The sequence below is a fragment of the Apteryx mantelli genome, chromosome 3 (genome assembly GCF_036417845.1).
Source record: "Apteryx mantelli isolate bAptMan1 chromosome 3, bAptMan1.hap1, whole genome shotgun sequence".
Lineage (NCBI taxonomy): Eukaryota > Metazoa > Chordata > Aves > Apterygiformes > Apterygidae > Apteryx > Apteryx mantelli.
Genome location: NC_089980.1, coordinates 43,821,869 through 43,837,376, shown reverse-complemented (window position 1 = coordinate 43,837,376; position 15,508 = coordinate 43,821,869). Strand labels below are relative to the sequence as shown.

General features: G+C 47.7%; 1 protein-coding gene across 1 annotated transcript in view; it reads right to left on the bottom strand.

Annotated features, from left to right (window-relative positions):
• The window catches only part of MDGA1 (MAM domain containing glycosylphosphatidylinositol anchor 1), a 147,376-nt gene that overhangs the window by 71,787 nt on the left and 60,081 nt on the right, over positions 1 to 15,508 (bottom strand). The window contains exons 6-8 of the mRNA XM_013943794.2: positions 12,846 to 13,115; positions 12,129 to 12,458; positions 8,514 to 8,807 (exon numbers count right to left, since the gene is read on the bottom strand). Of these exons, the coding sequence (XP_013799248.2) occupies positions 8,514 to 8,807; positions 12,129 to 12,458; positions 12,846 to 13,115 (894 nt within the window). The remainder of the gene's footprint in view (positions 1 to 8,513; positions 8,808 to 12,128; positions 12,459 to 12,845; positions 13,116 to 15,508) is intronic.

Below are 15,508 nucleotides of genomic sequence, written 5' to 3'. Positions count from 1 at the left end.
GGCCACAGAGGCTGAGCAATTGTCCAAAGAGAGAGGATGACCAACATCATCTGCCATCACTGCATCTATAGAGCTTTTGCTTCTCCTTTTCTTCCAAGATGTGCAGCTTAGATGTCTCTCTATCTCTTCATAATATTAAGTTGCTTCTCCTGGAGAGTCTGGCCAAAAAACAGGATACAGGCAGGTTATTGAAAGTGTATTTGTTTCTCCCAACAATAACTGAGAAATGGATTAACTGATTTAAACCAGTTCTCTTCTGGAAACAAATTCATCTCTCTAGGTTAGACATTCTCATGCAAATTTTCACTCGACCAGTCTTTACAACCACAGAGGCATTTATAGATGAGCAATGAGCTGCACAAAGGCTGAAGGGCAGCTCAGGCAGGCTGCTATCAGATGTAGCAGACCCAGGTCCTGTCTCTAAAGAGGATTCCCCATTACCAGCTTCCTGAGGCACATGGCTGGGTATCCCCCTCTCCTCTCACAGTCACCTCTCCAGGGCTCAGCAAGGAGAGGCAGCACCAGGCCTCCCGGTACTTTGCGTCCAACATGTGCAGTGTCACACGCCGAACATGCCAGGTTTGCCAGATCTGCTCCCCAATCTCCGCTGCTCCAGTGAATTCTCCCTGCCATCTGGGCCTTTCAGTTTTTGTCTCAAGTCTCATATATCTCTTGGCTGCCACGGCACACAGACATGCTCTGTCAGACCAATTTTCATCAAAGAGGTAAATCAGAAAAGCTCTCAGGACACAAGGGAGACTTCCCAAGAACATCCTGGTGAGCAGCAGCATGTGGGAACCTTCCCAATACAGCAGCAAGCAGAAAGAAGAGACCAGCACCCAGCGGAGAAAGGGAAAAATTCAGGCCAGTCAAAATTCATCCAACCGCTTTACACTATGTATGACATTTTCCTCCAAAGCTGTACGCACCAAATGCTACAAAAAAGCAGCACTGAGAATCCCAGGGCTTTGATTGCAAGCATAAAGACTGCAAATATGGTCACAAAGAGAGATGCTTCCACTGAGCAAAGGACTAAAGCTCCTTAAAGCATCAGGCTAACTGCCCCTCAATGCTATGAGGCTCGCAGGAGAGTAGGGCCAAAAGGTCCTAGACAAACAGGAGCCATCCTCATTTCAGCCGCATTGGTACAACCCCATCTTAAGAGTCAATCTGAAACAGCGATGTGAGCGCTGTCATGGTCTCTGTCAGCCAAACCCCAGGACCAATAGAAAGTAATTGTAAAAACAAATCCGAGGCCAACTAAGCCTTTGTGGTTGTTACTGTCCTCTGAACCATGGCCATTTGGATTTACAGCCATGACGGGGTAAACCTGATTACTCCTTCAGCCTGTCCTTAGACTGACAACTCTAATTAGCTTTTAGCACTCAGGGGCTAGGAAATGGCATGAGCAATCCTAAAGCTGTACAGCTGAGGACAGGGCTATATGCACAAACACAAACTCTAAGCAACATAATCCTAGACACATTACTATTTAGATGAACATATGTTGACAAACAGGAGCGAAACTCTGTGCTCTTAAAGTGGGCTTTTTTGTGTATTGATAGAAACACACAGAAAGATACTTTCAGCATGATCACAGAAACCTCTGTACAACAAATTAGGGAATAAACAGGGGGAATGTTCATCAAAGTGGGACTGGATGGCAAGGTCAGGCTTTGTCTGTTCAGTTTGATGCTTCAAGGTCATGGACATGACTACAATTTTCTTTCCACTAACAAGTTTCCTGGTTTGCAAAAACTGAACTTGAAGAAAGCATGGTTTCCCCCTGGCTTTGAATACAGATGTACCCTTCCAGAAACTCAGCTGATTCTTAAGCCTTTGATGTTTTAAACTCAACCAGAGAATCCCAAAGCTCTGGATGGTATGGAAGCCTGGGATTTCCCTCTTGGGAACAAGATGACCTGCAGGATGTTGAGCAGAGATATTGGAGCATGAATGGAAGGGCAGGAAAGCTCCAGCCACTGCAAGGGTGGAGAAGTTGCCTTCTGCCCCTAAGTTAGCTTCTGAATTGCACTCATCAGCCTGTAATAGGGCATCAGGATGGGCTTTGCTGACAAAAACAATAAAAAACAAACAAAACAGCCACTATCAATAAATACACTGACAAATGAAACCAGCCAAGTTTAAAATTCTTAGCAGATGGCTCCATACTCCAGCTCACATGGTCAAATCTAGCAAGTGGAAGAAACCAGCTCAGCCACAGATATGGGTCAGCCAGCCCTGGCCACACACCATCTCATTTCTCCTAGACCTTCACATAAGCAGCAATAAGAGCTGCAGGGAGATCCCAGGGGCCAAAAGCCCAGTCCTACTCAGTCTGAAAAACTATCTCCATGCCAGGAGCATGTCTCAAGAGTGCTTTTAATGGAGCAGTTAATATCCAAGCTTATGTTTCAGAGGGGGCAGGGCACCAGCAAAGAGCACTGACATTGAGCAATGGCTTTAACAGCTGATCGAAACAGAGTTTAATGCATTTCCATTTCCAGTTGTGTAGATCCAGCGATGCTTCTTACTTATTTACAGTATCACTCCCCCCCTCCTGCTTTTCTGTTTGCTACATAGATAACAGGGGAAATTGATGCTGACTATCACCCATCTGACGTACAGCACTGCCAATGGGTTCAGCAGGATTTTAAAGAGGAATGAGTCAATGGTGTGTGACCAGGAATAACATTTGCCAGCCTGTGAGCTGGGATAGAAAAACATATCCGTGCATACCAGAACATTTCTTTAAGTGACAAGGACAACAGATCTCCTACCAGAGCATATTCTGGCTGCCTTCCAGGTAGGGGTAGAATCAAACCTATTGGTCATTGGCCTTAGGGCAATGCCTATGTCTAGGACTATGCAGTATCTCCTGAAATCCTATTAATTACAGTAACTGTTCCTGTGAAGAGAATGTCAATCTACTTTCCTACTTGCACCAAATATTCAATATACTTTGAGGATAAAATACAATAATCCAGCTGCTGCTTCATGTGGCAAAACTCTACCTAAGAGCAATAAGCTTAACTCTTTGGAGGTCAATCCCAGATTGCTTGTGTACTGTTATTTTGGATCCAGGAGGGGTTAAATTTGCAGACCAGGTTACTCCAAGGAAGGAAGCATTCAGGTTAATGCAGATCCATTTTCTGGTTTTCCCTGCTATTAAGTTCTCACTTGCAGCATGACCCAAAGATAAGAAACAGGATCAGCTTTCAGTCTGGACTGCTGAAAACAAAGTCAACTCTATGTAAATGTCTCCTCCTTCTTCTTCCTCTGGGCACTTAGATATGCCAAGACTTCTGCCAAGGACAAGAATGGCACTTGAAAAAGTCTGATTATTCCAATAATCAGAATTTGGTGAACTAGTTGCATCTCTCAATAGAGCAGACAGGGCTGCTCTGCCCTAAGACTTAAAGATGGGGCTTTGGCATCTAGCCAAGAGGGACAATCTATTCAGGTAATCAGTAGTCTCCAAAGCTATAAAGTCCTTGTCTGCAATGCAAGTACGTTCCTGCTCCTCATTAGGGAGGAATCCTGACTTCAAATAACAGGAAGCCTCACCTGAGTGGGGCAAGCAGCCACGGAGAGGGTAGCCCCCAATCTTTTGGATACAGGTGAGCATTTCCCACTGGCAGAGCAATGTAGGTGGTAAGAGCAGACAGGAGCAGAAGGAGGGTTCATGGCTGTGGGTCTGCAGACCCTCTTCTCCAGCCACAACCACAGTGGACTGTGGCCACTCAAGACTACACTTCCCTGGTTAGCATGGCAATTAAGCTGTGAAGTTTGCTGCAGCCAGTAGATTGCTGAATTCCTTTTCAAGGCCCTAAGAGCAATAATCATTTCATCCTTCATTTCCAATCCAGTCTCTCTCTTTCCCTGCTGAGGGGAAAAAAGGGGGCCAGGCAACACTGCCCAGCACAGTCATCTGGTCCAGTCTTACCTGGCCCTTCTCCTGCCCACAGAGCCAGCCGATGGGCGTGAGATGCCATGACATGTGGGATGGTGGGAAGGGCGTATGATGCTCAGCCCCTTCACTCCAGCTCACTCAGCCTAGCTGTCCTCCACAAGTCTGCAGGGGAAAACCAGCTGCTGCAAGGCCCATTAAAGGGAAAGACAACCTAAAGGGATAGTCACGCCCCCACCAAAAGTCCTGTCCTTATGACATCCCTCTACGTCCTGGGATCTGATGCTGTGGGAGTGGGGGCATTCTTCCATCTTCCGACAAGAGGCAAGCTGCCCAGCCTCCTCCTGTCCCCTACACTGAGGCCAGGTCCATTGCTGGAAAAATAAATGAAGTTAAGCATTTCCTTCAGAGGAGCACGGCAGCAGGACAGTCTGGATGAGCTGCAAGTCACTGAGGCAGCAGAAAAAAAAAAAAATGGAGAGAACCACATCAGATGGAGACTTCTGCTGCTGCCCATGACTGAGGCCCCATAATGCCACCAAACCACAGGCAGTGCAGTAAGGAGAGCTGTGGTTTAGGGTAAAATGACACCAGTTCTATGCCTGGGTATCTGAGAAGGGACTCTGACAATCAAGGACTTCTCGACCTGAAACAGCAAGTACTGAGTGGTATGAGAAAGGATAAACAAATAGATCAGTAAGGAAATACTGGAGTAGATGCATCAAGGATGAGGTGCGATGAGGAGGCAAGGTAGAGTTGGACTGTAACAGAGCTGTCCAGCAGCTTATGACATGGTGTTCAGGCTTGACAAAGCATCAGGGCTGACACATTATCATCCAAGCAGGATAATGTACGTGGGTTGCTATTTACACCACACTGTTACATGAGCCTCTAACAAAGCAAATGTCACATCACCATGATAAAGCAGTCATCTCAAAGGCTGATTCTTGCAAAGGCTAGAGTTTAGAGTCACTTCTATTATCTGTAAGTCATGGAAATGCTATTTTGGCCAGGTTTTTAGCACACAGGGCTGAAATATTTTTCACAATTAGTTGCTATGTCCTTGCTAGATTTGCATCTAGGTAGCATCATTTTCACTGACCCACACACATGCATGCTTTCTCTTTTTCCTTCTTTCATACATACTGGTTAAAATGACACTCTGTGTTCCAAAATCTACAGAGGACTGCCCATTTTCAAGCCCACAGTGTGTTTTACAGCCCTACATTGATCTCATCTGCACAGGGTGACCCAGCTCTGATTTTAACCCATATCTGAAAAGGATTCATTTTTCTGCTGGGGTTTTCTTGAGAGAATACCTAGCTCTGAAAAAAGCCTGGACAACAGCATTAGCAATAAGATTGATATTATTAATAACAATACTCTGCCCTTCTATGACTACTTTTATTTAAAGATTTCAAAGTGCTATCTTTATTATGCCTCACAAATCCTCAAAAAGACAGGTTAGTTTTATTCCTGTTTTAAAGATACAGGAAAAGACAAGAAATTGTCACTCCGAGTGGTAACTAGATTCCCAGGAGTTCTGACAAGCCCAATCTCTGGCTCTAGCTAGTATATAACATTTCTTCATCCTAACAACAGAACTATGAGGCTGCAAGGACTTTCATGAACTTATTAATCTTCCAAAGCTCTACAATTCAGGCCAAGAAGTCCAGGGAACAGACTATCCAGCCTGTCTGAGAGCCAATGATGGACAATTACAGCTCATAAGATAAAAGAAGAGCAAATTTTTCTGCTTGCAAAAAACGAAAAATAATAAAAAGCCCAAACGCTTCTTTTGACAGCTGACTTATTCTTTTTGTCTTCTCATTCTCTCTCTTTCCAATACTGCAGTGCAGTTGGCAAAGCCTATTTCTGAGCTGGTTTGTTACAATACAGAACTATAGGCATGAGGGTGAAAGGAGAAAAAAAAAAAGAAAAGAGAAACACAGAAACAGGTTCTGACATCTAATCAGATCTGCTGTATTGATTTTGCAACTTTAGCTTTGGAGCAAATCAGAGAAACCATCACATTATCACCCAGAATTCGCTCTTCCCTTGAGTGAGCTGGTTCAAAAGGAGCTCATACGGACACACACAAACAAGCACAGCTGCATGCACACACACACCCACGGGCACCCATGGCCTGTGTGGACACACACCACCTAAGCAGGTGCTCGGATGGGAAGCGCAGGCTGGGGGGAGGCGGGGGGAAGCACTCATCACGGAGGCTGCAGGAGCCACACGATTCCCATTTCCGACAAGATTAGAATTCCAGAGCAACTGACCGAGCTAATGAGCTGCCCCAACTGGAGAGCAGCATTTCAATTAACCACAGCAGGTCCCCACCGGGGCATCCACCTCCTTCCAACTGCATGAACAAGACGGAAAGGCGTAAACAGGGAGTATGTTATTTTTTTCTTTTTTTTTGAAGGGGCGGGGTCTATAAAGGAGACGGGGGCGATGCTTGCCCTATTTACTTGCTTTGCAGTTTGTTTTTCATGCTGAAGGAAGGAGTAAATTGACAGCCCCAAAACCAAAGCTACCTGCTCAGGCACAGAACAGATCGTGCCACTGTAAGCTCCTTCCACAAACAGTTTCCAGGCAGGAGGAGGCAGCTCAGTCTGCCCCAAGGTCAGTATGCAACCCAGAGCCAACTAAGGAACTAACTGAGAAGGGAAGAGGGCAGTTTGGGTGGGCTACCACATGGACCATGCCACCATTACTTGGGCTAAATCACCACAAAGCATTGCTTACCCATAGGGAGAGTTGTAATAAGAGTACACTGAGTTGCTCTTTACACTGCACTGAAGTTAATCACATCTTTGCCTTCCCAGAGGTCACATCAAGGGTTCAGCCCCACAACAGCTTCTGGCTTCTACCTACCATCTCTTCTGTGTGGGGAGTCACATCCTCTCCCTCCTGGCCAAGACTCAGGGCTGTGATTTCCCTCCAGACCATCTAGTAAGCCCGAATTCATCCCAGGCTCAGCACTTCCATTCTCTCTCCAAGGGCATGACAGTCTGTAGGGACCACACAGCTTTCACCAAACACCAACAATGAATGGGGGACACCAGTGGGTCTGATGGTTCTTTGCTCCAGAGCGAAATTTTGCTCCATCTCACATCAGCTCTTGCAGTGAGCAAGAGTGTCCCTCTCTCCTATATCCTGCTGAGCACTGTATACTTGTCCCAGCCTAACTTCCAAAAATGCTTAAACCAAGATATACAATTCCACCCTGTTTAGGGGAAGCTTCTCCACACACACTCACCTGCCCCAAAATCTGCATAGACTGCCCTGTCTGCATCCTGTAATTTAATTTCTGACATGCTCTTAAATGGACAGACAGATCATTTTAAAGGGGGATCTTTGAATACTCAAAGTGCCTGCAGGGTTTGGCTCATCTGTGTTACTGCTGTGCTCCCAACAGCTCACATCTGTCACCAGTGTGTCTGGTTGGCTTCAGCCAGGTTATGAGCTCAGGTTTCACTTCTCTTCTCCTGGGGTGGCCAGCCTGGGAGGAGTGTGGCAGATGTGTCTAATGAGCACTGCTGTGCTGTGCTGTGCATGGAGGCTCTTCAGTCACAGCCCTGAGACAGCGTGCCCAGGTGCAAATTAACCTGCTCCCTACCATTCCCATGCCTGCCATGTTCCCAGGAAGACTCCACAGGAGTTCAGCAATCACACTCTCCTGCTGGGATGTGCTCTGCAGGGAGGGCTGCTCCTGCAGTCCCAGTCCTCCAGACTGAGCCATTTCACCCAACTGCCTTTGCCCTGTCGGATTCAAAGGCTTGTCTTATTGTCCCCCTCATGTCAAAACACACCTCAACAGCCGGGGAACTGAGCAGACATGCAGTTCTGCAGAGGGAGAGGAAAGGATTGAGACAGTCATGCAGCGCAGACATCTGCAGCATCCTTCCCTCTACCTTCTCCTTCATGTGCAGGTATCACCTGCAAGTGGGGCTGGGAGCACCACGCATTACTGAAATCACCAAATACACCACATGCTAAGAATCAGTTTTCTGTTACTTGCAGCTTTACTGCATGGAAACCATTTGGGATTATGCATTCCCTACTAGGGTCTGCTTAACACTGATTTTGTTGTGATGGTGATTCCCCCTCACAGGGGAATATTCATGCAAAATGGTTCAGGCACATACAAAAATGACAGCTGGGGAAACAAAGTCACACAAGGGGTGGTGGAGTGGAAATGGTCTAATTAACACCCATTTGATACAATTTGATACAAAGTGCTTAACTTTACAATCTTACTAACATATCCTGAATGTATCTTGCATGTACTTAATGCACACAAACACCTGGCATAGCTGTTTTGAGGTGATCCACCTAGAGGGGAATGGAGAGCACTGTGTATGAACACACACAACATCCTCCTCCCTATCACTTATCCATGCTGGCCCTTGCCTTGTGCAGCCAGGCCAGTTAAATATAAACTGTTCAGGGACCCTCAAATGAAAGAGATGTCTCTGCTAAACCCTGGTTAGAAAGGTCAACCCTGCCCAAAAGCAGCAATGAAAGTCCACAGGCTTTTGTGCACACAAGCATTCAGACCAGCGCTCCAGTACCACATGGTTATACTCACACTGCACGTTGAGCTGCACCAAGGCTTCCCGGGGTCTGACGTTAAAGCCATTGTACCTGGCTGTCTGACACTTATAGGTCCCACTCATTTCTCGGTTCACACTCTCCAGGCGCAGCTTCCCATCATATGTCTCCACCGTCATTGTCCCTGAAGGCATGGGGGTTTCCTTATCTACCCGGGACCAGATGATGGGTGGCTTGGGCTTCCCTCGAACGTCACACTGCAGCTCAGCCCTGGAGCCCTCCCGGACAGTGATGGTGGACTGACCCTTGGGGACACTGATGACTGGCGGCACTAAAATGGAGATAACAAGAAGGGACTGGTTTTACACTAAGTTTCCAGCCAGCAAGGAACACTGAGAGATGCTTGCATCCACTCACCCCAAAAGACCTGAACTCCAAAGCTTTCTACTCAACATGGCACTGGGAGTACCAGTACAATCTTCACAGGGACACGTTTCCTGTAAGTCATCCCACAGGGTTTGGAGCTGCAGAGCACCAAAGGAGATCCCAGCTTCTCCAATGATGCATCCCAATGCCAACAACAAGGGCCAGCTGTTTTGGGACATTCCTCAGCTCCCACCTCATCAGTTGCAAAATGCTGTCAAACAGAGGGCTAGCACTAATGAACCCCAAGGCAAAAGCCTTTTTGATCCATTTCTCCATTTCTGGCCAGTGAATTTCCCTGAATGGAACTTCACTCTTCTGGCCAAGACAGAAAAGTCACATCTGCCAAGGCATCTAGTTCTCTCACATGGGTTGGTCTGGAACCAAGGCCTATAGGATTAATGCTTTGTAGATCTCATCTCCAGCCTTGTCAGACATCCAGGACCCCTTTCCCCTCCTAAGCCACAGCAAGGAGCCAGTTCTGTTAAACGTCTGTTTACTTTTACATTGAGATTTACAGTGCATTGGTTTTCTCTGGCTCACTTAAGGGAGAGATGGGCCCCAGCAAAGACCACTCCTGTGCATCTTTTCCAGGCTAGGCTGAGAACAGCTCATCCAGCAGAACTGCTGTCTGGCTGGGGCCAGAGCTAAAGGCACAGGCCCTTTATTAATTGACAAACAAAACTTTGCTGATAAAGCTCAAAAGAAATCCAAGGACTGCAGCTAAAAGGAGCAGGGGTTTCAGTGGGAACTGGTTCATTGTTCATGCCCCCAGCTCCACCAAGAACCCAGGAAGTGGATGTTCATGCTTAAACCCATGTAATGTTGACATAGTATTTGTATTAGGCTTCAGAGTTAACAGTCCACTGCGGTAATACAGCAGCAATCATTTTCTGGAAAGCTCCTGTTTCAAGTCTTTTAGCTGACAGTAGTGACACTTGGACTGATGATTCCACAGCTTCATGGGCCAAGTACTTCACTTCCTTTTAAAACAAAGTTCAGAACTACACAGGTCATAACAATTTGATCTGACCAATATTAATTCAATTCAGCTCCAGCAAAGGAGACAATAATTGCACACATTACAGCCCACAGCTGCTTTAAGAGCAAATTTAGGTTGGCTCTAGCCCAGTCTCCCTCAGCAGTGACCCCCCTATGCAACAGAGAGGCCACATTTTCAATTTGCAGGTCTCCTGTGGGCTAGGGAATCTCATCACATCCTGTCCTGCACGATGCGAAGGGACAACAGCGCTCTTGCTGCCTGGCACTGCCAGTGGCTGTTCACCTGGTGAGAGGCAATTTTCTTCATGGGGAAAAGCTGTAAATTGCATTTGAAGATCTTTTTTAATTAAAGCCACCTCCTCAGAGCTGCTCAGTGGAGGGATCCACCTTGGCAAGCTCAGGCCTCGCTAGCTGAACAGAAGCAGATGGCAGGGAAATATGGGGCCATGACTGGCACCCTCCTCCTCCAATTTGGCCCCTGGGGAAAACCCACTGGGTTTTCATGTGGGACCCACACATCAGAGGAGGCTTGTTGTTTCCCACGGGGATGCAGCAGGTTGAACGGGCCTTTGCTGCTGGTCACGCTGCATGCAGGGCCTCTCTGGAAGGGACAGCCACAAAGGGGTCTGCTGGCCCAGGCTGCTGAAGAGGAGCTTCAAAATGCTCCACACTGCTCTCCTGCCCTTCCTTGTCTGGCGCACCCACGTGGGGCTCACCCTTGGCTGACAGGGCCAGAGTGCGGGGCAACCCCGCCATCGCAGGCGCTTTCTGTTAGGCAGTGTCCAGCTGGGGCCTATGCCAACAGACTGCCCAGGTTTGTGGTGGGGACATCCAGGATCTCCGAACCCTCCCTCCCACCACCTCCTACCCTTTTGGTCTTAGAGACAACTGCACTCTGCCATCTAGTGATCTTGGGCAAAAAGGATTGCTCTTGGTGACAGCAGCCATGCAAGGTCTGGGAAAGTCGGGTTTGAGCCAGCCACTGGTACCCAGGATTGGGTTCCCCATTTTGTTCCCTGGCAGTTCAGTGAGGGCAGTCTTGGTTGGCACAGACATGGCCCTACCTGCCAGGGCTGTTAGCAGAAAGGGAATGCCAGCCTTCAGCATTTGACAGGTCCATGGCATGGTCAGGGCTTGGTCTCGGGGCTGCTAATGAGTGCTTGGTGCAGTCCCTTTGAGAGCGGACTGGCCCAAGTGTTTCTGCTGAAAGCCAGGGCATTCCCAAAGCATCAAAAGCCAGTCACAGCACTTTCTTCTAAGGGCTGAAGCAAGCAAGGTCCAGAATCAAGACTGGGATCAGCCTGACTAACAGGCTCAATACAACCAGAGATTAAAATAAAACTTTCTGTGATGGTTCAAGACAGACTCTGCAGGCAGCTGGCTCCCCTTGGGAGCTCTCAGATTATTAGTCCAAGGCTGCTCTGTGCCATCCCCTTGAGGTCCCAGGAAGGCTGCAAGATGAGAAGGATATAACGGAGAGCAAAGCTGGACCCCCTGCTTCACCAGAAGCTCAGAGGCAGGCCTGAGACCCTGTATTACAGTCACCAGAGGTGTCTGACACACACCTAAGGCTTAGTCCTGTTCTCACCAAGCCATGGGAAGGGGGAGCAGTGAATGTTGATCTTGATTTTAAAGAGGGGAGGCATTTATAATGTTTGGACTCCTGCAGAGAGTACCCAAGACAGATTACAACTGCTCCAGAAAACATTAAAGCTCTTCACAGAATTTGCTGCAACAGATGACACCATTCTCCTGGACACAGCCCTGACAAAGGGACATTCCTCATAAGCAATGCCAAAGAGAAGGAAGAGCAGCTTCAATACCCTTTTAGAACCCTCTCACCAAAGGGACTTTGGAAATTGAGTGAAATTCCACTCCCTCCTTCTTCCTTTACAATATATCCACATTTGGGGGTTTCTTTGAACAATCATACCCTAAAAAGCTGTCTCTGTGGCTGTGGCTGAATTGCACTTTGGACTTCTCATAGGAAGAAAACATAAAGGGAGACCTTGTCAGGACACAGCACAACTGGCAGAGGAGCTGTAACTATTACCCATCTCCAATCACAGTCAAATGCTTGCCTGAGGATGTAGTTTTCCCCACTTGGGTCCAAGACACTCATGTGAGGTCCCTCAAAAGAACCCGAGAGACTGAGTGGGGGGCAGATAGTGACGCCAACCTTGGCCCATGCTCTCTGAGGCCCCCAGCCACCACCAAGAGGGCTCACCTGTCTCTGAGGAGATGTTCACCTCCACACTGAGGTCAGGGATGGGTGCTCCCTGGAAGGTAGCCACACACAGGTAGGTGCCATAGTCACTGAACCTCAGGTCAATAATCTCCAGGCTGCAAGTCACAGGTGGGAGCTCGGGGTCATTCCTGGTGATAAGCAACCGGTCTGAGAACCTGGCTGGTTTCCCGTTCTTATACCAGGAGTAGACAACCTTCTCCTGGGGGACAGCATCCACGTGGCATGAGAGCTTCAAGTCTTGCCCTAACTGGATGCTCTCACTCTCTTTGATCACATCAGGGGTGATTTGGAATGTGGCGTTCTTCATGGCTGGGAGGAACACAAGTGCAAAACCAGTTAGGAACAGCAAAATGTCCTGCAAGGGACAGGACACCAGTCCTTTGTTCCTCAGAAAGGCAACACCTCTGCACAAAATCTGTCCCAAGATCTCACCCCGCTGTGATCCCACAAAAGATCCCCAGGGCCTCACATCTGGCAGGTTAGAATCATTCTCCAGACGAGCATAGTGCTACAGTCCAAGCAGCCCTGGAACAGCTGCAGGTCTGGGAGCAAAGGAGATTGCATAACATCTTCTCCAGACTAGTAATCTCTGCTAAATATCACATTCACCCTCAGCTGTACAAGAACAATCAGAAGAAATGTAAATCTAGCCCCTCCACTCTGAAAACCCATCCTTCAAGAAAAAGAGCAACTTACATCGCACCAGCAGGTTCACTGTCTTCTTTGCTGGGTTCCCCACATTGTTGATGGCCGTGCAGTTGTAGTAGCCCGAGTCCTCCACATGGATCCTCCAGATGCTAAAGTTGCCTCCTTGCACAAGGCTGTTGGGAGGCATTGGGCCAGGCGAGTGAGACCAAACCACCTCTGGCTGTGGGTCACCGCCTATCAGAGAACACTGCATGGTGATGTTGTCACCAGGGTTGACCACCAGTGTCTCATTGACTGACAGCTTCAGAGCAGGTGGGGCTGGAAGAGAACAAAGAGGGACAATTCTGAGCCTGAGGAAGACCCACCCGCCTGCCTGTGCACAGCTTCATACTTTCTAGGATTTGTTCTTAAAGAAAGCTGATTTGAGCAGGAAGAGCTGGAGGGATCCATGAATTCATTACAAATACATAGCATTTGTGAACTTAAAGCATCATCATTATCATAACTCTGTGTCAGAGCAGCCACCTCTGTTACAGTTAGGAAAGAGCACGGGCAGAACCTCACACAGACCCAGAATGGAGATGATACCTGAAACATTCCACAACCAGTGCTTAGCACTGGGGCACAATTAGGTCTAAGTAATATTTTAACAGTGTTCAGAGCAGGTCCTCCAGGGCTTAGGACTTTAAAAGCATCAAAAAGCATCAAAAGCCAGTCACAACACTTTCTTTGAAGGGCTGAAGCAAGCAAGGTCCAGAATCAAGACTAGTCAGGTCAGGTCAGAGGAAAAGCCTAACAAATCTCCTTTGCACAGGTAGAAATGGCAACCAGACAAAATTAGGCAGTGAAAAAACAGAGGCTAGAGACTTCTTGACTCCTGATACAAACAACTGCAGCAAGGCAGAAGGGCAACAGAAAGCCACAGTGGCTCGGCATTACCTTCCTGTACTGCACTCCAACCCACTCCTCTGCAGATACCACAGTGCCTTCTGCTTTTTCTGTATTTAACACCCCTGACTCTAAGCAGGACCTGCAGAAGCAGCACTGGAATAAAAATTCAACTGGTTGCTCCTACTGGAGCACCTGTATCTCCCTTGCTGTAACACTGCTTCATGAATCAAAAACTAATCTGCCTGTACCTTGGGCAGGACCAGGACACTGGACTGAGTGTGCTCTGGGGAAGAAAAAAAAAGGCACAAAAACAAGAGATTCATTGTCACAGGGCACAGGAAGTTGCAGCCATGGACTGAGCTTAGCATCTCGGGGCCTGATCCAGACTGTTGGAAAGCTCTCTGGGATTTCAGTGTATGGTGGACAGTTGTCACCCTCCCAAGAGAGGTGAGGGCAGAGCACTGGCTCCTCCTGCCTGACCATCTGGCACTGTGGGAATGTACCCCTGCTAGTGGGCGCAAACCTGGCAGAAGAGTATTCCTAATTGGATGCCCAGATTGAAAGATCACATCTGATTTGCACACAGTTCTCAACCTCATGTTCGCCTTTCATCTGTATATAAACGGACCACATACCTCACAAGGACAGATGCCTCTACCATGAGATTGCCAATAATACTTGCAGCCAGCCTGCTCTGAATAGCAAGAGATCCACTTGAGCTCAAAAGAGCAGTAGTGTAGGGAAAGGGGACTCCTCAGACACACTCCCCTAAACTAATTTACCCCATGCTACTTTTAACATCTCTGGGATTTCAGACACCAACAGGGACAGAGAAGGAGAAGGCAGAAGAACAGCACAGTGCAGACATATTTAAACCAGAAGAAAGGAGCCCCAAGCCTCAGGGGACCATGGGGAAGAGCAGAGGGCCTCCTTCAGCTGGGGAGGAGCAAGAAGAGGCTGCAAGGAGGCTCTCTTTCACCCCAAGAGAGGTGAAGGACAGAGGACAGTCTCAGAGGCTCAGATGCTCAATCCCAGCATCCATTTGGTTTCATGATCAGTCAGGATCAGTCCACTCTTCTCATGTACAGGTGCCATCCAAAAAGGAGCTTTGAGGAAGGTCTCCCAATAAAAAAGGACTTCAGCTAACCTATCATGATACTCTGCTCCATTTCTCACACCCAACTAGCTGTTGTTGAGAGGCAAAGCTTTCACTAGCCATTTGAAGGCTCTCTAAGCTCAGAGATTGACCTGGAAGGACAGAACCTGCCTGCACCATAACAGACCACGAACAGCAGCTCAGCACCCACTGTTACTCCCACTCACCTCCACAGCTGTCACATACACTTTTCTATAGACCTGGGGTACAGGTCCTGGGGATCCTCTTTTATGCTGTAGTTCAACAACTGGGATTGATCCAAAATGTCTAGACAACCTCTCCTTCTTTGGATACATTAGTCCTGATTTTTGGTTTATTTTATTTCTGCATGCTTCTCACTATATTTCCTCCCCCCGTCCATCCCTCTCCAGAACTGATCCAAAAAGCTTCCCTTTGTATTCTCCATTTCACCTCATGAAAAGCTCTTTAAAGCCCTTGTCAGCCCCATCACTGGCTCCATCCAGACAGAACTGAGAAAGTAACAGTCCTCCGCACAAAGGCAGGGAAGTATGTTTCAAGTAACAGCCATAATAATGCAAAATCAGACATTGTTCCATATTCATGAAGCCTGATTTAACAGCATCATTATTTCTGTCTCTCCTCTCCCTGGACCCTGCGTTAATGAGCTGTGCTGGGTTTGTGTTGGATCTCTGAATTACAGCCC